The sequence below is a fragment of the Solanum dulcamara genome, chromosome 12 (assembly GCF_947179165.1).
Source record: "Solanum dulcamara chromosome 12, daSolDulc1.2, whole genome shotgun sequence".
In the NCBI taxonomy this organism is placed as follows: domain Eukaryota; kingdom Viridiplantae; phylum Streptophyta; class Magnoliopsida; order Solanales; family Solanaceae; genus Solanum; species Solanum dulcamara.
Window position 1 is genome coordinate 59134309 of NC_077248.1, and position 27169 is coordinate 59161477.

Here is a 27169-nt window from a genome sequence, read left to right on the forward strand (position 1 = left end):
AACAACAATAATGAGAACAACAACAACAACAACGAGAACAACAACAACAATAATGAGAACAACAACAACAACAACAACAACAACAACAACAATAATAACAAGAACAACAACAACAATAATAAGAACAACAATAATGAGAACAACGATAACAACAACAACAACAACAACAACAACAACAACAACAACAACAACAACAACAACAACAACAAGAAGAAGAAGAAGAAGAAGAAGAACAACAACAATGAGAACAACGATAACAACAACAACAACAACAACAACAACAATAATAATAACAAGAACAACAACAACAAGAACAACAATAATGAGAACAACGATAACAACAACAACAACAACAACAACAACAATAATAACAAGAACAACAACAACAATAATAACAAGAACAACAACAACAATAATAAGAACAACAACAACAATAATAAGAACAACAACAACAATAATAAGAACAACAATAATGAGAACAACGATAACAACAACAACAACAACAACAACGAAGAAGAAGAAGACGAAGAAGAAGAAGAAGAAGAAGAAGAAGAAGAAGAAGAAGAAGAAGAAGAAGAAGAACAACAACAACAACAACAACAACAACAACAACAACGAAGAAGACGAACAACAACAATAATAAGAACAACAACAACAATAATAAGAACAACAACAACAATAATAAGAACAACAATAATGAGAACAACGATAACAACAACAACAACAACAACAACAACAACAACAACAACAACAACAACAACAACAACAACAACAACAACAACAACGAAGAAGATAACAAGAAGAAGATAACAAGAACAACAACAACAATAATGAGAACAACAACAACAATAATAACAAGAACAACAACAACAATAATAAGAACAACAATAATGAGAACAACAATAATAATAATAATAATAATAATAGTGTCAAACTACTTGGAAAAATAATGAATAAAACTAAGTGCTTTCATGAAATAATCCTAACATATTCTAGCTAATTAATCCTAACACATGCTAACTATAACAAATTTATATCATTAATCTAATTATTCTTATATACATACTAACTAAAAAAAACAAGACTACGAATCAACTAAATATAAAACATGAAATAATTAAATAGAATAAAGCTGAGAAATATTTTACCTCTTTCCGGGCAACAAGACTGAAGACGATGAGCGGAAGGCAACTTCACCACCACCCAAGAGCTTGATGAAACTCCAATCTACAAAAAACATAAAATAAAAGATTAAAAATTTAGACTCGAACCTTCGTGGGTTCGACGTTATAAGAACACTGTTCTTAGCCTAAAATTTGACTTCAATCTCCTATTTTCCTTGAAGAAAAATATAGATTGAAAGCTAGAAATTTTCATAACTTTTAGGCTGGGGACAAGAGTCCAAAATCCTAGCCAAGTTAAAAAAATTTCTAACTTTGGGGTGACTAAAAAAACCTTCCACTTCTCTTCTTCTTAATAAGAACATAAGCCTTTATATAGGCTTCAAAAACTACAAATTTCCTTCTTATTTTCGATGTGGGAGTTTGAGTTTTGTTTTTTTTTAGAAAAAAAAACGATTTTTTTAAAAATACAAACTATAATTAAACTAACCTAAATATCATTCTATTTAGTTAAAAATAAAATCTATTTAAAGATGCTTCAAAATTTTAAAGAAACTTGATAGCTAATTTGCGTTGTGGAAGGTCAAAATTGGGTGTCAACATGGAGGTAGTGAGATGACGAACCACATAGGGAGAGGGTCCATCGTCTAAGAATTGGTATGTGTGATTTTGAGGAATATGTAACTTGGCAAAAGAAAATTGCGTTTCATCAAATATTACGTGACGGCTAATGATAATTTTTTGAGATTACAAATTAAAGCATTTATACCCACGATGATGTGACGGATATCCCCAAAAAACACACTGGGTTGATCAAGGTTGAAGTTTGTTTATGAGTGTGGAGGGAATGAGAGAATAACATAAACACCCAAATATACGAAGATGGGAATAAGAGGGATCCTTCCGATAAAAAATGCGAATAGGGGATTGATAGTTTACCAGTTTATGAGGAAGGATGTTGAGAAGGTAAATTGCCATTCTCAAAGTATGATGCCAAAAGTAAGGAGGAAGGGAAGCATGGGCCAATAAGGTACGAACAAATATATTTTCATATATTCTAACACGAATATTCTCATTTCTAATTTTATTGCTCCTAATAAAACTACACATCCATTTTAGCATCTTCATTTTCGCAAGTTGCATTCTCTGAGCATGAAAGTTCTTGAGTGGATAAAGATGGTCTAACCACCAATAGAACTTACTTTTAAATTTATCTGGTATATTTTTATCACATAAGACTTCGGATACAAACCTCCACTTCATCCATGCCGCACCAAATTGTTGGTGTCTCCACTTCATTGGATTACAAACCGAAGAACTTGAAACTTTCTCTCTCGGGGATAGTCTATCAGTCAAACCTTAATTTCACGTCTACCTCATGCATCACATCGCTGAATTAGCACTCTATATATTCTATTTTATTCCTGCTCAACCTGAATCCTTTAGACTCTAGAGTTTGTCTCCACACCTCCAATCTAGCATTAACTCTGTCGCATGTCGCATCAATAACTACTATGCCATTTGCAAATATCATACACCATGACACCTCATTCTTAATATACCACATCAACTCATTCATTACCAAGGCAAATAGGAAAAAACTAAGAACTGATCCGTAGTGGAACCCCATCTTAATTGGAAAATTCTCCGAGTCTTCTCCCACCATTCTAACTTGAGTCTTGCCTCCATTATACACGTCCTCTATCACCCTAATGCAAGTCACTAGTACACCTTTATCCTCCAAAAAACTCAAGTGGACTTCTCTCATGATTTTATCATAAGCCTTTTCAAAGTAAATAAACACCATATGTAAGTCCCTATTCCTTTTCCTATATTTCTCCACGAGCCTCCTCGCAAGATGGATGACTTGAATAGTCAATCACCTTGTCTTGAATCCAAATTGATTCTCAGAAATGGACGCACTTCTCCTCACCTTCATCTCCATCACTCTTTCCCAAACTTTAATAGTATGGCTTAACAACTTGATACCCTTGTAATTGTTAGAATTTTGATATCACCATTATTCATGTACAATGGAATCATTGTACTCTACCTCTATTTTTAGGCATTTTGCCGTTTTAAAAATAACATTTAACAACCCCTCCATACTTGTTTTATTTGTGCTTTCCCAAAATTCCACCGAAATCTCGTTAGGTCCAGTCGCTCTTCCCCTGGTCATCCTATTAATAGCCTGTTTAATTTCCTCGACCTTAATACACCTACAATATCCAAAGTCCAAAAGTCTCTCAGAGTGTTCCAAATCACCCAGTACAATATCTATGTCCCGTTCTTCGTTTAAGAATTCAAAAATAACTCTATTTTGTTTAGTGTCCAAATATCACTTCAATTTTCAAATAATATTTTTCACTTAAAAAATAATTTTTTTCTATGAATTTTTTCAATGAAACATAGCCAAACACCACTTAAGAAATATTTTAGAATGTATATAGGATCTTTCTATATTAGTAATTTCTTGTTTTCCTTTTTTTTTTCACTAAAAATAATTTATTTTTTTAAATTTTTACAATGAAACATGGTCAAACACCACTTAATAAATATTTCAGAATATATGCGGGATCTTTCTATATTAGTAATTTCTCGTTTTCCTTTCTTTAATTGAAAAATGTAAAAAAGGAATTCATTGAGGGCCTCAGAGACACATCAAGAAGAGTAAGGGATCATTCTGTAATACCCAAATACTTTCTAAACTCTTCCAATCGCTTCCATTACTTTGGTTTTTCTTCTTTTTTTCTACCCCCAATAGTTTCAGTCAAATATGCGAGGAAGAATGGACCCGAGAATTGATAAACTGGTGAGAGGGACAACCATGGTGGCTACTGTTACTGCTTCTTATTTCCTTCTCACTGCAGATTATGGACCTGAACCAAGTGTTCTCGACCCGGTAAATCTCTAATTGCTTTCTTTAATGGCTTGTTGATGCTTTAATCTTGAATTTAACGTTTTTGGTGTAGTTGATCGTGAGATGTAGTATTTGGTTTTTGAATGTAAAGGTGCGCTGGTGTGTAAGGTTTAGAAATCAAAAGACTTTTAACAAATAATGGTTCAATTTGGCTTGACACTACAACAAGCATACACAGACATAACCCTTACCATGTAGATATAGAAAGGTTGTTTTCGTTTGACCACGATCGAAATAAAGAATTTCAAAGTAATTTGGAAAAGAGAATACAGAAATGAAAGCAGTAATAACAATGAAATTAAGCAAAATGGAGAGTAGTAAAGAACGGTAATGAAAACCAAATAATGCGATAATTGAAGCACAGAAAACACAAGTGATAACCGAAATCGAAAAACAAGAAACTATGAGAATAGTGCTAATACTGATGGTAAGAAAGTAGGTACAAGTGCGATCACCAAACCTATCAATTTGGCTTGATACAGACAAAAAAAAGTAAAAACATAATACATAAACAAATGCTCAAACTTGGCCTCAATTGACAAGTAAGCATTCCAACTATGAATATGTATATCTAGATACCTCAACTAATCTCCACTTAACAGTTGAACATTTCAACTTACAAAATGATTATCTTACGCACCTCTAAAATTTATATGTCACATTAACATTGGGTGTCCACAAAGCATAGTAGGAATGGGTTGGATTGTTTAGTTGCCAGTTGATACCAAGTTGAGGTGTCTAGATGTGTACATTGAAAGATGGAGTGTTTACTTATCAGTCGAGGCCAAGTGAGTGTTTGTTTATGACTTATGCCAAAAAAATAAATCCCATTTTGTGGAAATTGGATTTTTTTATTACCGTAGTGTCCGGACCAGCTTTCACGTACTTCGACTAATTTCACGAGATACCTCTTAGCTCCGACCAACAACAAGTACTAGGTAAATCTGTCCACCAAGGCTAGGAAAGATGAGAAGAATCACCTAGTGTTTTTGGTCTCTGTTGGGATTTGAATCTGAGACCTCATGATTCTCAACCATTTCATTGACCACTAGGCCACACCGTGTGGAAATTGAAATTATCAATTGTTAATAATCACATGTCTCCCAATAAGATGCCTCCGCTTACACCTGATTTCCTGCTGGTGAAAAATTTAGCCTTACTAGTTTCGCTTGATCCTGCCTGTTTTGGGGTTCCTGAGAATTATTTCCTGCTCTTGCCCTCTACATTCCCTTTTCTCCTTTGGTTCTTAATTAGCATGTTAGAGTAGAAAAATGTAGTGGAGTGAGCAAATACGTTGGTTTATTCTGGAACATACTGTAGGAACTTGTTAATTAGAATATTGTAGTAGTCTGTACAACAGCAACTACACCTGAATCCTAAGCAAGTCAAGGTAGATATATGAATCCTCATTGGTCATGTCGTTCCATTTAAGCTTATATCAGTCCCCAATATTTATTATACAAAAGAAAAGGTACTGCAAGTTATCTATATTTTCTACTAGCAGGTAAATTTCTGACATGGTCAAAAAACTCCTAGAAAGCATAAAGACTTACTGGAAAGCGTACTAACATAAATAAAACTTAATTCCAACTAGTTAGTACTACAAGTCGGGGAAAAGGAATTGCTTAAATAAGTATGGTCTTAGGATGTAAGCAGTTGAATTGAATTGAACAAACGCATGAACCTAGAAGGGCTATTTGACGGAGGTCACTATAAGTAGCATTGCATCAAAAGCTTGACAATTGTGCTTGAGAAAAGACGGTACTATATGCATCGTACTTTAACCAAATGAAGATATTCTAGATGTTTTAATGGGTTTTCAAGTTCAGAAAATTGAATTATACTTTCTACAGAACTGAACCAGCAATTGCTCAAAATCTTTTACTGTATAGGATATGCCTTATTGCCCATTCCTTTTTCATTCCTTATTATCTGAACCTTTTATGTTTGTTTCAATGGAGTTGTCATCTATCCACTTCCAACAACCATATGCACCTTTTGCACTTGCATCCACTACTCGGGTTGTGCGCAGATGCATGGAACCCTGAAGTCTATTTCGTATATAGTGATTTTTAGTCTGTGCTGGGTAGCATTTCTTGGTGTAATCACATGCCATGTGGAAATTGTATGTTTGGAAGAATTAGTAAAGACTAAAGGCAGACTTCTTTTTTTCCTTTGTGTATTGTTTGCGAGAAACTAGCGTAGACTTTCTTCACATGCGAAGAAGTAATGTTTGTGGAAGACTTGCTGCAAAACTTTGTGTTTGACCGTTGGAGCTATAAATCTCCTCGGTGATTATAGTTGCCTAAACACGATGTAGTCGGCATAATATCCCAACTTTATGTTTCTCTCGGCACTCATGTCCTAGGTTTGAGATTTACCTTATTGTTCTTATAGAACCCACAAAATATTTCATATTTCTTTTTTGCTTGAAGTAGTTTGGCTATTTAATTAGTACAATAGAAGAGTCTTCATTGAACATCAGGGAGATCCCCTTAGTTGTCGTGTGGTTGGTTGGTTTGTTAGGTTTCATGGAAGCCTTTAATACCTCCTAATATGACATTGAGAAAGACCATTTGAACCTCATTCAAAAGCAATGGATGTTTTGCATCACTTTAAACATTGCTGCCTATTGTTTTTTAAATTAACTAGAAAACTCCCATGGCAATTATGAAGAAATAGTGACACAAAGTGAATTTCCTATCTCAGAATATTTCAGAACTTCAACTGTGCAAAAGCTTTATTTCCATCGTCCTTTACAGATTCACCACCGGAATTTTGTTTTCTTCTTCTTCTTTCTCCGGTCGACAACTCCTGCGATTTCTCTTTCTCCGGCGAAATTTTTTAGATTTTCAGGGTGTTGGAGGCCATTTTCTCCTTCCTTCTTCCTTGACTTTTCCGGTGAGACTCGTCTCTCCGGCGAAATCCTTCTTATTTTCCTTTTCTTCTTCTTTCAGATCTGTTCAGATCTGTTTCCGGTGAACTTTCAGATCTGTTCAGATCCAGCGCCGTCCAGTGGTTTCCGAAGAGATCTTCCCAGTGAACTTTCCGGCGAACCTTCAGAATCTTTGTCACATCCTCTCCGGCCCAGGTACTATCTTTTCTCTCCTCAACTGATTATTTGTGCTCCCATTTATATTGTAGTATCACTTTCTTATAGTTTGATTACTGTTCTTCTTTCTTAGTTCTTACCATTAGTGTCCTAGTTATTGTTCTTCATTTTCTTTCTTCACTTAGTGTTTATTGTTCTTGATTTGCCTATTAGCTAGTGTGTGTTGTCTTTCTATTATACATTCTACATTATTAATTATTATCTCGTTGCTTGTATTTTTTGGATTTATTTGTTATCAGTTTTTCACTTTGTAGTTCATGTCGTTTTAGTGGCTTTGGTTACTGATGGTGAACTAGGGTCATGTCCTCAATTGGGGTTGAAGGCGAGGGGAAATAGTAGTAAGTGGGAGACGCCTTCGTAAGTTTAGAATGGAATCGTGGATCATAGGGTCACTTACATGAAAGTCCATAGAGCTAGTGTCTTGTCTTAAGAGAAGAACGATTAATATAACATGTGTTCAGGAGACTAGATGGGTAAGTTCCAAAGCTTGGGATGTGTTGGGATTTAAATTATTACTCATGAGGCTCAGAAGATAGGAATGGAGTATGTATTCTAGTCGACGCGGATCTTAGGGAGTGTGTGGTGGAGGTGAAGAGGATCAGTGATAGGATGATATTTATTAAGGTAGTTATAGGCAGGCTTATTGTGAACGTTGTTTGTGCGTATGCGCCCTATGTGGGCCTAGAGGAAGAAGTCAAAAGGCTCTTTTGGGAGGATTTGAATGAGGTAGTGAGAGGTATACCGAGTACTGAAAAGATTTTCATTGGTGGAGATTTCAATGGTCACATCGATACAACTTCTAATGGTTTTGATGATGTCCATGGAGGCTTTGGTTTTGGGGAAAGAAATGGCAGCGGGGTATCTCTATTGGAGTTTGCTAAAGCTTTTGAGTTGGTCATTGCTAACTCGTGTTTTCTGAAGAGGGATAATCAATTGGTCACCTTTAGTAGCACGGTAGCTAGGACTCAGTTTGGCTATTTACTCCTCCGGAATGGTGATAGAGGCCTTTGTATGGACTGTAAGGTTATTCTGAGTGAAAATATTACTACCTAACTTAAACTTTTGGTGATAGGCTTGGCGATTAAGAGGGATAGGAGAAAGAAGTCCCTTTATGACCGATCGAGAATTAGATAGGGAGCCTAACTCCCTCCTTTTCTCGGGAGATGGGGGAGAAGTTGACTGATTTAGGAGTCTGGAGTAGTAGCGGGGATGTGAACAACATGTGGGACATGACAGCTGGTTGCATTAGAAAAGCAGCTACCGAGGTTCTAGGGGTATCGAGAGCAATCTTTGGTGGTCGTCAAGGAGATTGGTGGTGGAATGGAGAATACAAGGCAAAGTGAAAGTCAAGAAGGTTGCCTATACAGAGTGGTTGGAGTGCGTGGATGAGGAGGAGAAGAGTAGGCTTAAAGATATCTATAAGAAGGTGAAGACAGAAGCGAAGTCGGCAGTCACCAGTGCTAAGACGACAACTTTTGAATGCCTATATGTCGAGTTAGGGGAAAAAGGTGAGGATAAGAGATTGTATAGGCTCGCCAAAGCGAGAGAGAGAAAAGCCCGCGACCTGGATCTAGTAAAGTGCATCAAGGACAAGGAAGGTGAAGCGGTGTTTTGAGAAGCGAGAAGCAGAAAAAAGCGATGGGGGCTCGCTTCACAGAAGCGAGAAGCGTGAAGCGAAGTGCATGCTTTTTTTAGAAAAAGCGCTATTTAGTATAAAAATATAAAATATAAAATATGTATAGATAAATAATCAAGAACTCAAAAGACTTAGATTAAAAAGTAACTAGATAGTCAATAATCCTCATAAGTAACAACATATAAAGCAAATGCATAACCAAACCACAAAGAGAGCAAAATCCAATTCTTCAACAAGATCCTCAAACTCTTGAAGTGCCATCAACAAGGGTTCTATTTCTACTTGGTCCACATCTTCTTCCTCATCGGAGGACTCATCAACAAGAGTTCTACTTCTATTTGAACATGAACTTGAACCTGTAGCTACTCTTTTTTCCTTGCCCCTTAAAGTACTCCCCCTAAAACCATAAATATTCTCCTCCACACCACTAGCCGTAGCAACATCACCATAAGTGAGACCTTCTCCTTTATATACTTCTTCATCTTCATGATTTTGGGGTGCTCCAGTTAACCATTCATTTGCACCATCAATATTATCCAACAAAATTGGATCAATGGTATTGTGAGCATTGTAGCGACGCACCAATGTTCTATTATATTTGATGAACACTAGATCATTCAGGCGTTTTAACTCAAGCCTGTTTCTCTTTTTAGTATGAATCTGCATAGAATTCGTAGAAATTAATTAATGGGAGGACTTTGGACAATTAAGATATCATTTAATTTAGTAATAACGTAATATAGGTTCTCACATGTTCATACACGCTCCAATTTCTCTCGCAACCGGATGAGCTACAAGTTAAACTTTGCACTCTAATAGCAAATTATTGCAAGTTTGGGACATTATGACTATATTGCATCCACCATTCAACTGTAGAAGAATTATTTTAAAAGTTAATATGTAATAACTTAAAAGTTAAAGCTCAAACAGTTAAATGTTGAAATGCTCACCTGGTGACCTTAAGGTTCTAGCTCTAATGGCCGACTCAATTCCAAGTAGCCCATCAGCTTTCATGTACACACCAAGCTCATCCCCTATTTTGTCTTGCAAAGTTTTATCTAGGATCATCCTCTCAACACATTCATGATATCCCAACCACACTTCTTTAGTTAAAGTCTTCATCTCATTATTTTTATAATAGAGCCCCGGGTTCAAAATATGTCCTGCTGCATGTAAAGGTTGATGAAGTTGATCCGTCCACCTTGCATCAATGATTTTGAAAACATTCATATATTTCCTTTCATCATAATTGAATGCCTTTTTAATACTTTCTTTTGCCCTATCCATGGCTTCATAAATGTAGCCCATTGGTGGTTTTTTCTCCCCATCCACCATACGAAGTACATTAACTAAAGGACCACCAACTTTAAGTGCTTGAACAGTGTCATTCCAAAAATATGGACTAATGACGTGTCTCCCAACTTCTTTCCCAAGAGTTTCCTTTGCATAGACACTTTCATTCCATTCAGTAGACATAAACAAGGTTCTCAGATTTTTCTTTTGCATATAAAAACTATGCAATGTCAAAAAGCTGTTGCGAATCTTGTCTTAGCAGATTTTACCAAGTTTCTTTGCTTTGTTCTCCTCATCATATTCAACAACAGTGCCCTTTGATTGATATAAGAATGTATCTTAACAGCCTTATCAAAAACTATTCAAAAAAATTTAATAGTTAATAAGTAAGAAAACTAACATGAAGATTAAAAAAGAATATTAAATATCAAGACTCAAGTTCACCTGTAGAATACGGCGCCTCTTTGAAAATGTCACCAAACATCAAGTTGATACAGTGAGCAGCACAAGGAGTCCAGAAAATATGCAGGAACACTCCCTTCAACATGTCACCCGCTTTTTTGTTCTCACTTGCATTATCAGTCACAACTTGTATCACATTTTCCTTGCCTATTTTCAAGATAGTCTTCTCAAACAAGTTAAACATCTTATTAGAGTCGGTAGAAGAGTCACTAGCATCATGAGATTCAAGGAACACACTTCTTTTCGGAGAATTCACCAAAACATTGATGATCATTTTCCCATTCCTTGCTGTCCATTTATCCATCATAATGGAACAACCATACGTTTTCCATTGAACGTTATGATCTACAATTTTGTTTGTCTTTTCCACCTCTTTTTTTAAACAAGGAACTCTTACCTCATGATAGGTGGGGGGCTTCATTCCAGGGCCATATTGGCCTACTGCCTCAATGAATTCACCAAAACTTTTGGTGTAGTTAACACAATTGAAAGGCAATCCTGCATCATACATCCACCTAGCAAAAGCAGATACAACACGATCCCATAAAATCTTGCTAAGAAGCCTCTAGATCAATAGGTCCACCTTTTCTCTTTTCATTTGGTTTTTGCGAGAAATAGAGATTAAGAGGACCTTTGACATTGCTAGCGGTGGATGACCCACTTTCACTAGTTGAAGGTTTCTTTTTTGTTTTTGAGGGAGGCCCCATTGGCATATTCACTTCAACTTCATCATCCATTTCATCATCATCAACAAGATTAACCATGGATGCTTCAGGATTCATTTGAGTTTTAAATTTATTTTTTTCGTAAAATACTCTTTTATTTCTTCCTTCACACTATTCGGGACCTTTGGACACACTTTAACATCTTTATAACCACCAATAAGATGCTTCTTGTGACGAAATATTTCGCCATTATATGTCATATCACAAAAAACACATTTGATTTTTGTGTTACTTCCCATGACAATTCCATATGCGCAAGCTGGATCCCTTTTTTGTGCCATTAAGAAAATACAACTTACTACAAAGAAAAAATAAAATAATAATTCAGTCACACAAGTTAAATTGTCAAAACAATAACAGAGCAGCTGCAGCAAAATTAAAAAAGTAATAATGCTTTATCTTCAAAAAAAAAGAAGGCCAAACTGCTGAATAAAACTTGAAAAAAATAATTCTTCGCAGACAACAGTTGCGTAGAAATAGAAAAAGAAGAAGAGAAGAAAAAAAGAAGAGAAGTAGAGAAGAAGAGAAGAAGATCGCAGCAGTTGAGAGCAGACGGCAGCATTGCTGAATGAAAATAAAAATAGAAATAGAAAGAGAAGAAGAGAAGAAGAAAATCTAACCTGGTTGACGTTGAACTGTCGAAGTTGGACTGTCGAAGTTGAAGAAGAAGTCACACTGTCACAGCAGCTTCGAACAATTAATGTAAGTTTTACAGTTTTTTTTTTAAAAACCCTAGCGCCGCTTTTTCCAAAAAAGCGAGCTTTTTTCTCGCTTCTAGATGAAGCATGCTTCTCGCTTCTCCCATGAAGCGCATGCTTTTCTGAAATCGCTTCGCTTCACGATGTTGAAGTGCTAGTGCCTCGCCTCACTTCGCTTCACGCTTAAAGCGAGCGCTTCAGCGTTTTTCACAACACTAAGGTGAAGTGTTAGTGGATAAGAGCTTTATTAAGCAAAAGTGACAAGCTTACTTCCACATATTCTTAAATGAAAAAGGAGACAGAGACATCGTATTGGGTGATTTGGCGTACTCTCATAGTCTTCAAGACTTTGGGTACTGCGGTCTTTTAGGGTTGAGGAGGTTAGACATGCTATTAGCAGGATGAGGAGGGGGAGAGCGATCGGGCCCGATGAGATCTCGGTGGACTTTTGGAAGAGCACTGACGAGGCAGGTTTAAAGTGGTTGACTAAGTTGTTTAAGTTATTTTGAAGATTGCTATGATACCCGATAAATGGAGGTGTAGTTCTATGGTTCCATTGTACAAGAACAAAGGTGATATCCAAAACTATAATAATTCCAGAGGTATCAAATTGCTAAACCACACTATGAAGATTTGGGAGGGAGTGGTGGAGATGAGGATGAGGAAAGGAGTGTCAATCTCAGATAACCAGTTCGGATTCATGCCAGGGTGGTTGACTACTGAAGCCATCCATCTTATGCGGAGACCGGTGGAGAAATTTAGAGAAAGAAAAAGAGATCTCCAAATGGTGTTCATTGACCTTGAAAAGGCTTATGGCAAAGTTCCAAGGGATGCTCTCTGGAGGTGTCTGGAGGCTTAAGGTATCCCGAAGGTGTATATTAGGGCAATAAAGGACATGTATGCTGGAGCCAAGACTCGAGTTAGGACGATGGAAGGTGAGTCAGAGCATTTTCCTTTTGAGATGAGACTATTTCAGAGATCTGTGCTGAGTCCTTTTCTTTTTGCCTGTGTGATGGATGAGATAACAGGTCTATTCAGGAGGAGGTTCCATGGTGTATGCTTTTTGTGGATGACATAATTTTTATTGAGGAGACTCAAGACAGAGTTAATGATAAGTTGGAGGTTTGGAGACAAATGCTGGAGTTCAAAGGGTTCTGATTGAGCAGGACCAAAACAGAATACTTGGAGTGCAAATTTAGTGTTGCGATGGATGAAGAGGGCACAAAAGTGAGGCTTGCCACTCAATCTATTCCCAAGACAGAAAGCTTTAAATATCTTGGATCCATCATCTAGAGTAGTGGGGACATCGATGATGATGTCACGCACCGCATTGGGGCAGCATGGATGAAATGAAGGCTTGCCTCTGGAGTTCTATGTGATAAGAAAGTACCACCTAAACTTAAAGGTAAGTTCTACAGAATGGTGATTAGACCAACGTTATATGGAGTGGAGTGCTGACCAGTAAAAAACTCTTATGTTAAAAAATGCATGTTGCTGAGATAAGGATGCTGAGATGGATGTGTTTAGGAGTGAGGTTATTCGGAAGAAAGGGGGAGTGACATTTATGGCAGACAAGATGAGATAAGCGAGACTGAGATGGTTTGGACATGTATAGAGGAGGGGTGTTGATGCCCCAGTTAGGAGGTGCTAGCGGTTGGAGTTGGAAGTTATGCGGAGGGGTAGGGGTAGATCGAAAAAGTATCGGAGAGAGGTGATTAGACAAGATATGACGGTACTCCATTTCACCGAGGACATGATCTTAGATAGAAACGAGTGGAGGTCACGGATTAGGGTAGAAGGCTAGTTGGAATAGAATGGTGTCTTACCGTGTGTCGGTCTAGGGGGGTCGTAGGTCCAGGCGTGCCTTTATAGTTGTATTGTTATTATCTTTGATTATCACATTACTTTGCTATTGTTATTGTTCATGTCTTGTAAAATTGGCACCACTTGTTTTGCCGTTATATTGTTTGTTTTTCTCTCTTACTTGGGACTGTGACTTTTGAGCCGAGGGTCTTTCTGAAACAACCTTTTTATCTTCATGAGGTAGTGGTAAGGTCTATGTACATTTTACCCTCCCCAGACTCCACTTGTGGGATTTCAGTGGGTATGTTGTTGTTGTTGTTAAGAAAATTCCCAACTAGACTATTACATCTGCTAGAATTAAATAAAACAAGTGCATGGTAATCTAGGAATTAAAACTAATCTAATAACCTGCAAGCACTAAGAATCCAGCCAAAACACAGCCTGGGACATCGGAAAGCATATGGCCAAGAATGGTCAGCATGCTTAAATTGGTGTTCAAGTACCTGCTGGAGGAACACTACAAAACAGCTCATTTTCATAGTAATGGCGTCAATTAGCTTACGGTTCAATCGATCTTCATCAGCTCCTGTTGATCATCCCTTGGACATGCGCATCTGGAAATTTATGTTTTTGAGAAAGATAAAGTTGTATTCCTCAGCAATAAGGATATGCTGGAGACCTCCAAAAATTGGTTCCCAACAAGAGAAAACAAAAAGGCTAATAGATTACAAAGTGCCTAGAAAATTCAAAATTTGTGGAGCTTCTTCTATCCCTTCTTTACACCAAAAATAAAAAGTAGTCAAGCAGTTCCATTTGACTTTCTCTATTGAATTAGCCTTGTTTTCAAAGCATCTACTGTTTCTTTCTTTCCAAATAGACCACCAAATGCATGATGGTATTATACTCCACTACTTTTTTCTTAGATTTTCTCCCCCTTCTACTGATCCAACAACTAAGTAGATCTGCTGTATATTCAGGCATAATCCATTCTGTATGTGTTAGTCCCAGAAAAAGGTTCCACAATTGTGTTGTCGCTCTGCAATGGTGGAACAGATGGTTGCTGGTGTCCTCAGTCTCATTACAGAAAGCGCATCAAGAGGCAATATGGAAATCTCTCCTTTTCATTTCTGATGTGTGGAGCATGCTCTTCTGGCAGCCAACCAAGAGAAACACTTTATCTTGGTTGGCACCTTGTTCCTCATAATCTGCTTCCAGGGGCCAAGCTTACAAGTTGGATGCTCCTTCACCTCCTTAATATAGAGCTTGTTAACAGAAAGACTTCCATCTCTAGAGTGTTTCCATCTGATAGAATCTTTTTCTTCTGATAACCCATTGAACCCATTCAGAACTTGTAATAGCTCAGCCACTCTCCTGATCTCCCAGTCATTTAAATGCCTTTTGAACACAATAATTCTATCCATGAGTAGACCATACCTCAGCCACTGTTTCTTCCGGATTGATACACAAGGAAAATAGGTCTGGAAATAAGACCATCAGTGTAAATATGTCTGGAAATTTATTATACTAGCCTCATGTGTTAGAATTTGTCATTTCCTGTAGTAAGAGTGAAGTGCTTTTTTTTTTTTTTTTTTTTCTGTCGTAGTGTTATTAAACCTTTCAAGAATTTACTTCATTCAATGCATATTAGTTAGCCTTACCATAAGCACTTCCTGATGGCATTGTTTCTGCTTTTAAAATGTCAGATTAAAAATGCAATACTGTCAGCAGAACATTCTCTCAAAGAGTTGATCTTTGGACCAAAGAAGGGTGTTCAAGAACACAAAGCTGAGAATTCGACCCCTAGCTCTTTGGAGAAACATGAAAAGTCTGGTGGCTAACTGGTTTTCCTCGCGTCCAATCATGCTGTTTGTAGGGCTACAGCTTAACCCAACATCTGGAACTCTTATTTACTTAATTTTCTGAATGCTTTTTCTTCTAAAGGTGAATGTGAATATATAGAATAGACCTCTTTTAAGCTTTTTATTAATGTTGTAAATGTTATCCATACCAGAGCATGTTTGTCCTGATATTTCTGCAAATTTCATAGCAAGGTTGGAAATATGACTTATAGTAGGCCATTCATGAAGTTTCGGTAGTGAGCCTTTTTGTATCACAACTTCCCTTAAAACCTGTCTTCAGAGCGTTGGTTCAGTAGTTGGAGAGTAGCATGTGATGTGTGGATTAGAAGCATTTCACAAGTTCAAACTTCATGCAAACCAAAATCTTAGTATTTAAGTAGACAAAGGCAGAGGGGCAAACCCATTACCGAGTTTCCCTACTAAATTGGTCATCTACAAGCAATCATAAAAAAAGATTAAAAAACATATGAATGAAGTTGTGGAAGATTATGGTGGAGTGATTAGTATTTATTTCTTCGTTTTAAATAAAAAGTTCGGAGTTCATGCTTTGAATATGAGCTATCTTTGTTAGATTTTGGGTGCAGTCTTTTAAAATTAATGAGACACTCCTCTCTATCAAAAACAGTAGAAGGATTGGTGAGTTCTTCCTTGAAAACCCTGAAAAAAAGAGAAGTTTTAAGGAAAGTTAAAACTTTTTGGTTAATTAAACTATAAATAATGGGGAATATTAACTATCAAGGAATGTGGGTAGAGTTGTCAATATGAGTTGATTCAGTCCGTAGAAACTCGGGATAAATTTCCAATCTCAGAAGTTGATATACGAATTCTATCTACAGTCGGTATTTTCTTTACGATCCGTAGATGGCGTTTGTAAAAACTCAATTTTTCAGTAGACTTAATTTTCTGAACATCCATGATCTGTTTTGAACTTTAGAATCTCTGGGATGTTACAATAATTAAGTGCGAAAGTAAATGAACGTTAACAAAATAGTTTAAAAACTAGGAAAATCCTCATTAAAAAAATCCAACAGTACAATACAAATCAATCAAGACCCAGTATCACGTGTATAAGAGCGATCTACTAAAAGAAAAGACAAAACTGAACTACAAAGTTGTCACTAGCAAACTAAAGACAGAAATAAAAGATAGATAAAACTAGGTCAATCATAAAATAATACAACAGTACAATACAAACCACTCAAGACCTAGTGTAACGTATACAAGAGCGATCTGTATTTACTAAAAGAAGTGTCAAAACTGAACTACAAAGTTGTCCGTCGCAAACTAAAGATAAAAATAAAAGATAGATGAAACTGGGTCCAAACTTTGAATGCAAGAAGTTCATCGCAACTTCGAATCATCACAGCTCCGCGAGATCAAGAATCTCGCTGAAGACTAGAACTGAATCTGTATTAGAAAAAATGTAGGAAAAAGTAGATTAAGTACAAACTACTAGCACTCAATAGGCATCAAAGACCACAGAGCTTGACTAGTTACTATATTGCTTAAAGAATGTTAAAATAATCATACACAGAAAAGTTTCAATAGTCTAATAACACAATAATAACAATAAGATACACGCAATAATAGAAGTATGATATGCAATGTAATGCAATTATCCTACCACTACATCCCCTATCATGATCTAAACTGTTGTAATTGACACCCACACTAACCTCTCCTTCCATGGACGAACCAAATCTTATCAACTAAAGCATGTTAATACTAAATCTTAAATTATTAATTAAAGCATTAGTGCAAGAAAATAAAAATTTTCGAGCATAATAAATAAAAAGTGCAGAAGTCTAAACTATTACATCTCCAAAATTTGAAAGTCATTCTACATGACTCTAACTAAAATGTCTAAAAATAGTCATAAAACTAGAAATAAAAAATATCCGAAAAGTGTAGACATTGATCATCAGGAGATCTATGGTTGCCAGAATAGGAGTAGCTCACCCTCAGATTTGAAGTAGTGCTGCTCTAAATGTGGGGTCGCGTGGGCGATTAAAATTAATAACAAGTATATAAAGATAAGTCATAAATCAGGCAGACAAGTACAACTTCACGTAGTCAATGACTCAACAAGTTAAGAATTCAACATCAACTAGATAGATACACTTATTCCCGACAAATCAATGTCATCAATCATCATACATATAATTCACCACAATAGGTCTAATAATTATCAAAAACTTTGAAATCAATAAGCAGTTACTGCAATATAGTCAAAACGCGTTTTGAACGCGTAGTCAACAAAACACATTTTGAACGCGTGGTCAAAAAAGGAACAAAACGCATTTTGAATGCGTAGTAAAAAAGGGAGGTTCAATACGCGGATTTTACGCATTTTTAGTTTTCTATAAATAGAGGACCTCTTGCCCTCATTTAAATCATCCCAGAAAGAGAGAGTAAGAATACAAAAAGAGTTATACACCAAGATAAATATCGTAGTCTTGAATATCCTCTTTAGTAGTTGTTCCTTTTACAAGAGAGAAGTGTTAATTGTTGTTTTCTCCTTGTATTTGAGAGCAGTGTAGTCCCATATTTTAATAGTGAGATCCTTCTATCCCGTGGTTTTTCCCCTCTATCAGTTAGAGGGGTTTCCACATAAAATTCTCGTGTCAAATTTATTTTCATTCTAATTGTCATATCAAATTTTAGTTGTGGTGCTTCCTCCCCCCAACAGTGATATCAGAGCCCTCGGTTATTCTGTCTGTTTTATGCGAAGGTACTATTCGTGAATTGTAAATTTTCGTGAATTGTAAATTTTTGTGAATAGTAAAATTTAGTGAATAGTACTATTCATGTGAATAGTAAATTTCGATGACGATATAGTTTGTCACGATTGTTCGCAAAAATATTCAAAAATGATCTAGAAGGGTGTGAAGCAAATAACAATGTCAAGTACAACAAAGTTTGATGATGAGAAATTCAATGGGACTAATTTCTCATTGTGAAAAATGAAAATAAAAGCGATATTGAGAAAGGACAATTGCTTGGCTGCAATTGAAGGTAGACCCACAGATTTTACTGATGACAACAAGTGGAATGATATAGACAGCAACGCAGTTGCTGAGCTACACTTGGCAGTAGCTGATCAAGTATTGTCTAGTGTGACGAAAAAATGGACGACAAAGGAAATATGGGATACTCTTACAGGGTTGTATGAGGCCAAGTCTTTGCATAATAAAATCTTCTTAAAAAGAAGATTGTATACTCTTCGAATAGCAGAGTCTATGTCGGTTACTGAACACATCAATACTTTAAATACTCTATTTTCGCAACTTCCAATAATTGGTTGCAAAATATAGGGGACTAAACGTGCGAAGCTTCTACTTCAAAGTCTACCTGACTCGTATGATCAACTCATCATCAACCTGATGAACAATACAGATAGTCTAGTTTTCGATAAAATTGTAGCCGCTGTCTTGGAAGAAGAAAATCGACGCAAAAACAAGGAAGACAGACAAGTAAGTTCACAGCAAGTTGAAGCTTTGATGATGGTGAGAGGAAGACCAACGGAACGTGGCCCCAGTGGGAGTCACAATCATGCCAGATCTCAATCAAGAAGTAAGAAGAATATCAAGTGCTACAACTGTGGCAAGAAAGGATACTTCAAAAAAGATTGTCGGTTCAAAAAGAAGAGTGAACACCCTGAGCCATCAAATGCTCAAGGGAATGTTGCATGTACCTCGAATGATGACGATATTTTATGTAGTGAGGGAATATCAAATAATGAAGGCAGAAAACATTTCACTGATGTCTGGATTATGGACACAGGAGCAACATGGCACATGACTTCCCGGAGAGAATGGTTCCATCAATATAATCCTATCTCAGGAGGGTCTATGTTCATGGGAAACGATCATGCTTTGGATGTTATTGGTATTGGGTCCATCAAAATAAAGATGTATGATGGCACGGTACGCACCATCCAGGAGGTACGACATGTAAAAGACTTGAAGAAGAATCTATTATCTTTAGGACAACTAGATGATAATGAATGTTCATATAAGGCTCATGGTGGAGTCATAAGAATATCCAAAGGAGCGCTTGTAGTGATGAAAGCGGAAAAACTTACTGCAAATCTATATGTGGTTAAAGGTAAAACATACCAACAAGGAGAAACATCAACTGTGTCAGCAAGTTCATTTGAAGAATCAACGATGATATGACATCGTAAACTTGGCCATATGTCGGAATGAGGTTTGAAGATTCTTGCTGAGCAAAAACTTCTTTCAGGGCTCAAAAAGGTTACACTACCCTTTTGTGAGCATTGTGTTACCAGTAAGCAAAATAGACTGAAGTTTAGTAGTTCGTCTGCTAAAAGTAAGAAAATACTAGATCTGGTCCACTCTGATGTCTGGCAAGCACCGGTGGAGTCCCTAAGAGGAGCGAAATATTTCGTGTCATTCATCGACGATTACTCCAGGAGAAGTTGGGTGTATCCAATCAAGATAAAGGCATATGTTTTTCCAATTTTCAAAGAATTCAAAGCGCGGGTGGAACTTGAATCTGAGAAAAAAGATCAAGTGTTTGATGACAGATAATGGAGGAGAATACACTGGTGATGAATTTAATAACTTCTGTAAATAAGAAGGTATTAAACGGCAGTTCACGGTGGCATATACTCCATAAAAAAATAGAGTAGCAGAGCGGATGAACAGAACTTTGTAGAATGGACAAGAGCTATGTTGGCAACTGCAGGGTTGGAAAAACCATTCTGGGCAAAAGCAGTCAAAACCGCCTGTTATGTGATCAATCGGTCACCATCAATCGCAATTGATCTGAAAATGCCAATGGAGATGTGGACAGGAAAACCAACTGATTATTCTCGCTTACATATATTCGGAAGTCCTGCTTATGTTATGTACAACACCCAAGAAAAATTGAAGTTGGATCCAAAATCCAAGAAATGCATTTTCTTAGGGTATGCTGATGGAGTCAAGGGGTATCGCTTGTGGGATCCCACAGCCCGCAAGGTGGTAATCAGTAGGGATGATGTATTTGTTGAAAACAAGATACAAGCAAAATAAGGTAGCACTTCAAAAGAAAAATCAGAGACTACTACAGTTGAAGTTGAAGAAATAGAAGAAGTTTCAGTTTCTTCTAAAGCAACACCAGAGTATGAAGAACAAGAGCAAGCTGAGATCGAAACTCCACAAGTTCGATGGTCAACTAGGGAGAGAAGAGAATCAGCTTGGCACTCAGATTATTCTATGGAGAGTAATATTACATACTGTCTACTAACAGAAGATGAAGAGCCTTCAACTTTTCACGAGGCTATGAAAGGCCAAGAATCATCTCTGTGGGTGGCAGCAATGTAAGAAGAAATTGAAGCTCTTCATAAAAATAAAACATGGGATCTTGTTCAATTACCACAAGGAAGGAAGGCCATTGGAAACAAATGAGTTTACAAGATCAAACGCAATGGTAATGATCAAGTGGAGAAGTATCATGCAAGATTGGTGGTGAAAGAATTCGCTCAGAAAGAAGGTATAGATTTCAATGAGATATTTTCTCTGGTGGTTCGACTCACAACAATTCGAGTGGTCCTGGCGATATGTGCTACATTTGACTTGTACTTGGAGCAGTTAGATGTCAAAACTTCATTTCTTCATGGAGAGCTTGAAGAAGAAATTTATATGCTCCAACCAGAAGGTTTTGAAGAACAGGGAAAAAAGAACTTGGTTTGCAGGTTGAACAAATCTCTATACGGTCTTAAACAGGCGCCGAGATGTCGGTATAAGAGATTTGATTCCTTCATTATAAGCCTTGGATACAACAGACATAGTTCAGATTCTTGTGTTTATTACAAGAGATTTGGTGATAACGATTTTGTTATTTTGCTATTGTATGTTGACGATATATTGGTAGCAGGCCCCAACAAAGATCGTCTTACAAATTTAAAGGCACAATTGGCTAGGGAGTTTAAAATGAAGGACTTGGGACCAGTAAACAAGATTTTAGGGATGCAAATTCACCGAGACAAAAATAATAGGAAGATTTGTCTTTCTCAAAAGAACTACTTGAAGAAAATCTTGAGATGCTTCAAGATGAAAGACTGTAAGTCAATTTCTACCTTACTTCCTATTAATTTCAAGTTATCCTCAAGTATGAGTCCTAGCAATGAAGCAGAGAAGATGGAGATGTCTTGAGTACCATAGGCATCAGCAGTGGGAAGTTTAATATTCGCCATGGTATGTACAAGACCTGACATTGCACAAGCAGTGGGAGTGGTCAGTCGATACATGGCCAATCCTGTTAGAGAGCATTGGAATACTGTTAAGAGAATCCTAAGATACATCAAGGGTACCTCAGATATTGCAATATGTTATGGAGGATCAGACTTTACTGTTAAAGATTATGTTGATTCAGATTATGCAGGTGATCTTGATAAAAGTAAGTCCACCACAGGTTATATGTTTACTCTTGTTGGAGGAGCTGTAAGTTGGGTTTCAAAACTGTAATCTATCGTGGCTACATCTACGATGGAAGCAGAATATGTAGCAACTACACAATCTAGCAAAGAGGCAATATGGATGCAGATGTTACCGGAGGAGCTCGGGTACAAATAAGAGAAGGTTGCTCTGTTTTGTGACAGTAAGAGCACTTTGCATCTTGCAAAGAATCCGACATTTCATTCAAGGACAAAGCATATACGAGTTTAGTATCACTTTGTTCGTGAGAAGGTGGAAGAAGGCAATGTGGATATTCAGAAAATTTACACTAATGACAACCTGACAGATATGTTTACGAAGCCGATCAACAGTAACAAGTTTATATGGTGTCGATCTTCTATTGGCCTAGCAGAAACATAACATTATAGTAATTGGGTAGAAATGATGGTGTGAAGACTTAATTGATTCTCAATTAAATCTTCAAGTGAGAGAATGCAAGATAGTCAAAACGCGTTTTGAACGCGTAGTCAACAAAATGCATTTTGAACGCGTAGTCAAAAAAGTAACAAAATGCGTTTTGAACGTGTAGTCAAAAAGGGAGGTTCAATACGCGGATTTTACGCGTTTCTAGTTTTCTATAAATAGAGGACCTCTTTCCCTAATTTAAATTATTCCAGAAAGAGAGAGTAAGAATACAAACAGAGTTATACACCAAGATAAATATTGTAGTCTTGAGTGTCCTCTTTAGTAGTTGTTCCTTTTACAAAAGGGAAGTGTTAATTGTTCTTTTCTCCTTGTATTTGAGAGCAGTGTAGTCCCATATTTTAATAGTGAGATCCTTCTATCCTATGGTTTTTCCTCTCTATCAGTTAGAGGGGTTTCCACATAAAATTCTCGTGTCCAATTTATTTTCATACTAATTGTCATATCAAACTTTAGTTGTGGTGTTTCCTCCCCCAACAGTTACACACAATTATAGAATTATATCCACACTAATCTCACTCAATCACTCATCAGTACACATATGCTAAAGGGACTCTAATCTTGTCCAACTAGTTATGAGCTATATGGGACCCTAGGTGTCCATGTATCATATTGATGTGGTACTCAATTCATAACTCGTACCGATGTGGTACCCGATCCATAATTCGTACCAGTATGATATCCGATCAACACACACAACTTCTCGTTCGAAGCTCATATCAGACTCGAGCCACTCATCATTAGATATCAATATGATACATGGACAACATATCTCAATATGCCCCGTATTCACTTATCTCTTAGGAAAACACAACTAGTACAATAAATATCACAAGTGTACATCATAAACAGAAGTCATCAAAGGCATTTTAAACCATTCATAGCTTATTTATACAAGCATTGTCATTTCAATAATTATCAATCACAGGCTATGTCTGAAGACCAATCAACATGCTTAGTAGACTCACAATATATACAAGAGACTAATCGAAGTCTAACTCGAGGTAAATCATAACCTACTTCAATTGTAGAACTTGAATCAAGCAAGCTAGTTCATGCAATCCTTCCCTTTTTTCAAAGCCTCAGAATGCTTGAAGTCTAAAACAAATAAATATGAGTATTTAATCATCTACTCTTCAAACAATAGTCTTGGAAATTCAAATCCACTTAGTTCTACCATTTATCAAGGTCTAATTTGTTATCCAATAGATATCTCAATAGTTTTTCTATGATCACAATGGCCAAATTTGTGAAGTTTCTACTCCATCACCTTTTAAGAGCAAGAAATCATTTTTATGGGACTTTAGATTACCCAATCTTTATAAACAAGAATCAAAACATCAATTTCATCCTAGAAATCATAATTAATCAACTTAGAATCAAAATGCATGCTAATCACATCAATTCACATGTTGTTCCACAACATTAATGAGTTGTAGGGTTCTAACCTATAATTCCCTATTAAGATTTATGACATGAGTGTTCTCTAACATCTGTGAAAGGCAAATATGGTTGTCGATGTTCTTAGCAGATTATCCATGAGTAGTGTTTTCCATATTGAAGATGAGAAAAAAGAAGTTGGTTCGAAATGTGCATAAACTAGATCGTTTGGGTGTTCGCTTGGTTGATTTAGAGAATGGTGGTGTTATTATGCAAAATGGCTCAGAATCGCCTCTTGTATCGAACGTGAAGGAAAGACAAGATAGTGATCCTACTTTGGTTGAATTGAACAAAACGGTTTCCAAAAAACCTACTGAGGCTTTCCCCTAAAGGAAAGATGGTGTGTTTGGTTATGAAGGTCGTTTATGTGTTCCCGATGTTAATGGTTCAAGGAAAATGATATTGTTCAAGGCTCATAGTTCTCGGTATTCTATTCATCCGGAATCCACTAAGATGTATCATGATTTAAGGAAAGTTTATTCATGGAATGACATGAAAAAAGATATTACGGAATTTGTGGGTAAGTGTCCAAATTGCCAACAAGTGCAAGTTGAGCATAAAAAATTAAGAGGTTTGGCTCAAGATATTGAGATTCCTACTTGAAAATGGAAAGACTTGAATATGGATTTCATTACAGGTTTACCTTATAAGTGTCGTCAACATGATTCAATTTGGGTTGTTGTAGATCCAATGACTAAGTTGACACATTTTGCTTTCTATTAAGACTTCTTATTCAGCCGAGGATTATGCTAGGCTTTACATTCGAGAGTTGGTCAAGTTGGATGGTGTTCCACCATGTATCATTTTGTACCGAGGTACTTAGTTTACTTCTTAATTTTGGAGATCATTTCAGAAGGGTCTTGGTACTCAAGTTAAGCTTAGTACAACTTTTGACCTTCAGATCAACGGTCAAGCCGAACAGACTATTCAGACTTTAGAAGACATTTTGAGAACTTATGCATTTGATTCCAAAGGTAATTGGGATTACCATTTTCCATTAACTGAGTTTGCCTATAATAATAACTATCATTGGAGTATTCAAATGGATCCGTTCAAAGCTCTCTATGGTAGAAGGTACAAATCTCCTATTGGGTGGTTTGAGGTTGGCGAGGATGCTTTGATAGGACCCAAATATGTTCATGAAGTTATGAAAACTCATTAGAGAGGTTGAGGACTTCCCAAAGACGACAAAATCCTATTCGGATATAAAAAGAAGAGAGTTTGAGTTTGACGCTAATGATTGGGTTTACTTGAAATTCTCACCTATGAAGGGTGTGATGCATTTTGATAAGAAAGGGACATTTAGTCCCATTATGTAGGCCTATATCAGATTTTGAGGCATTTTGGTAAGGTGGCTTATGAGTTGAATTTGCCTTTGGAATTGGCATCGTTGCATCTGGTGTTTCATGACTCTTTGTTGAAGAAGTGTATTGGTGATCCTACTTTCATTATGTCATTGGAGAGTGTTTGTCACACCCCGATCTTAATAAGGTGTGATGGGCACCCGACTCCATGCTTGGAGCCGAGCGAACCCGCTGCTTCACAGTACATACTTGATCTTTTTAGAATTTTACATCAATAAGAAATGAAAAACATAACTAAGCTTCCCGAATTTTTTTCTCTCCAAAATCTATCATCCCATAAAACTCGTGACATACGACATAATAACATATCGGCTGGTGATGCCTCTTACAAAGTTGACACTCTATACCCATAACTCTATATGCAAAGTCTCTAATTTCGAATGAAACATCATAGCGCCTATACTCTGACTCGGCAGCACTCTAGGAAAAAGTGGAGTTGCTAACCTCGCTGCAACATCTTCTATAATAGCTTCTACTCATCTGGGTGTACCTGCGTGGCATGAAATGCAGCCTCGGAGAAAAAGAGGGTCAGTACAAGTAATGAACTGAGTATGTAAGGCATGAAAATCAACATAAATAAGAACATAAGGTATGAACAACCATATCATAGAATCATAGAACATATAATGAGATAAGAGAGTAACCTGTACATATGAGTGCCTTTTAGGCAGGATGCCATGCATGCTTGTCTCTTCTTTAAAAACATTTCTTTTTCATATACATAGAAAATAGAACATGTTATATCACCCACATATGTCCCACGTCCGGGATGAAAATTGCGCCAACTGACCAGGTGGCAATTTATCTATAGCACCACATATGAACCTTCCCTATATCCCCTATATACATATATATATATATATATATATATATAGACAACATGAAGGAGAGCTCAACGAAAATCATGTATCTATTGGAGTGACGGAAAGTCGGTAAACTCCAATTGTATTATAGACTAATCATGATTGCTTTGTCTCACCTTGAAGGAAAAATTATTATAAGATGAGACTATCAACGAAGGATAATATTAAGAGAACGTAGAATAAGGTCACAATCTTGTAAGGCGCCAAATCGTATACATATACACATAGGACTAATTTTCAAGATCGTAGAATAATCGGAATGAGCTATGATTCAAAAAATCAATACAAGAGTCATGTCAAGTACCTTTTGAAAACTACCATGGATTATATCAAAATAAAACTTTTGGAATCATATACACGTATCTAAGCACGAGAAAAATATCCTTTGGAAACTCAAAAAAATGGTCCATCCTAGTGGCTCTACGAATAGGACTTCCTTGAAATTGTATAAACTGTCATATACTTATTTCATAAAAACCATGCCAAAAGAAAGAGTAGATCTATATACTTACGTTAAAACATGCCAAGAGAAAGAGGGGTAAACATTACATATATGAAGTCGTTCTTATCATAGGCATCATAGACATATTCTCATCCTCGACATCATCAATGGCGTTGTAAAACATATCCCTCGTTATTGTCATAAAAGCTTGTAATACAGTAAACCTTTGTTTTGGGAAACTATAGACATGTTGGAAAACATTGACGAGTTATAAGAAAAGTAGTCATTTCCTTGGGACCATTTGTGACACCCCAAAAAACAAATTTCGCAAAGACTCGAACATTTCTTCACGTGTGGGTACACTCGGACCGGAGGACTTGTAATTCTACACATGAGTTAGGATTAATTCCTAAGTATTTGAAGTGTGTTAGATATGTTTAGGGGTCATAAGGTATCTCTAACACCAAGTCGAGTCCAAAGAACTCCAATCGATTAAGTTTTCGGACGAGTTAGTTTAAAGGTCAACTTCAAACGACCATATCTC

The 27169-nt window shown here is 36.6% G+C and overlaps 2 protein-coding genes across 4 annotated transcripts; one reads left to right on the forward strand and one right to left on the reverse strand.

Annotated features, from left to right (window-relative positions):
* The first annotated feature begins 3724 nt into the window (after nucleotides 1-3724).
* LOC129875922 (uncharacterized) lies at nucleotides 3725-15829 on the forward strand. 3 transcript variants are annotated; one of them, XM_055951161.1, is made up of 3 exons: nucleotides 3725-4023; nucleotides 6999-7132; nucleotides 15474-15829. In XM_055951161.1, exons 1-3 carry the CDS (start codon nucleotides 3898-3900, stop codon nucleotides 15517-15519), a joined length of 306 nt encoding a protein of 101 aa, XP_055807136.1. In that variant the 5' UTR covers nucleotides 3725-3897; the 3' UTR covers nucleotides 15520-15829. The 3 variants fall into 3 exon arrangements, with proteins under 3 accessions (XP_055807136.1, XP_055807137.1, XP_055807138.1); XM_055951162.1 differs by having other exon boundaries at nucleotides 7032-7132; XM_055951163.1 differs by lacking the exon at nucleotides 6999-7132 and having other exon boundaries at nucleotides 3737-4023.
* On the reverse strand, nucleotides 7388-10799 carry LOC129875921 (uncharacterized). The gene is made up of 2 exons (XM_055951160.1): nucleotides 9740-10799; nucleotides 7388-9659 (listed from the first exon to the last, which is right to left on the reverse strand). Exons 1-2 carry the CDS (start codon nucleotides 10293-10295, stop codon nucleotides 9613-9615), a joined length of 603 nt encoding a protein of 200 aa, XP_055807135.1. The 5' UTR covers nucleotides 10296-10799; the 3' UTR covers nucleotides 7388-9612.
* Nucleotides 15830-27169: the final 11340 nt, after the last annotated feature.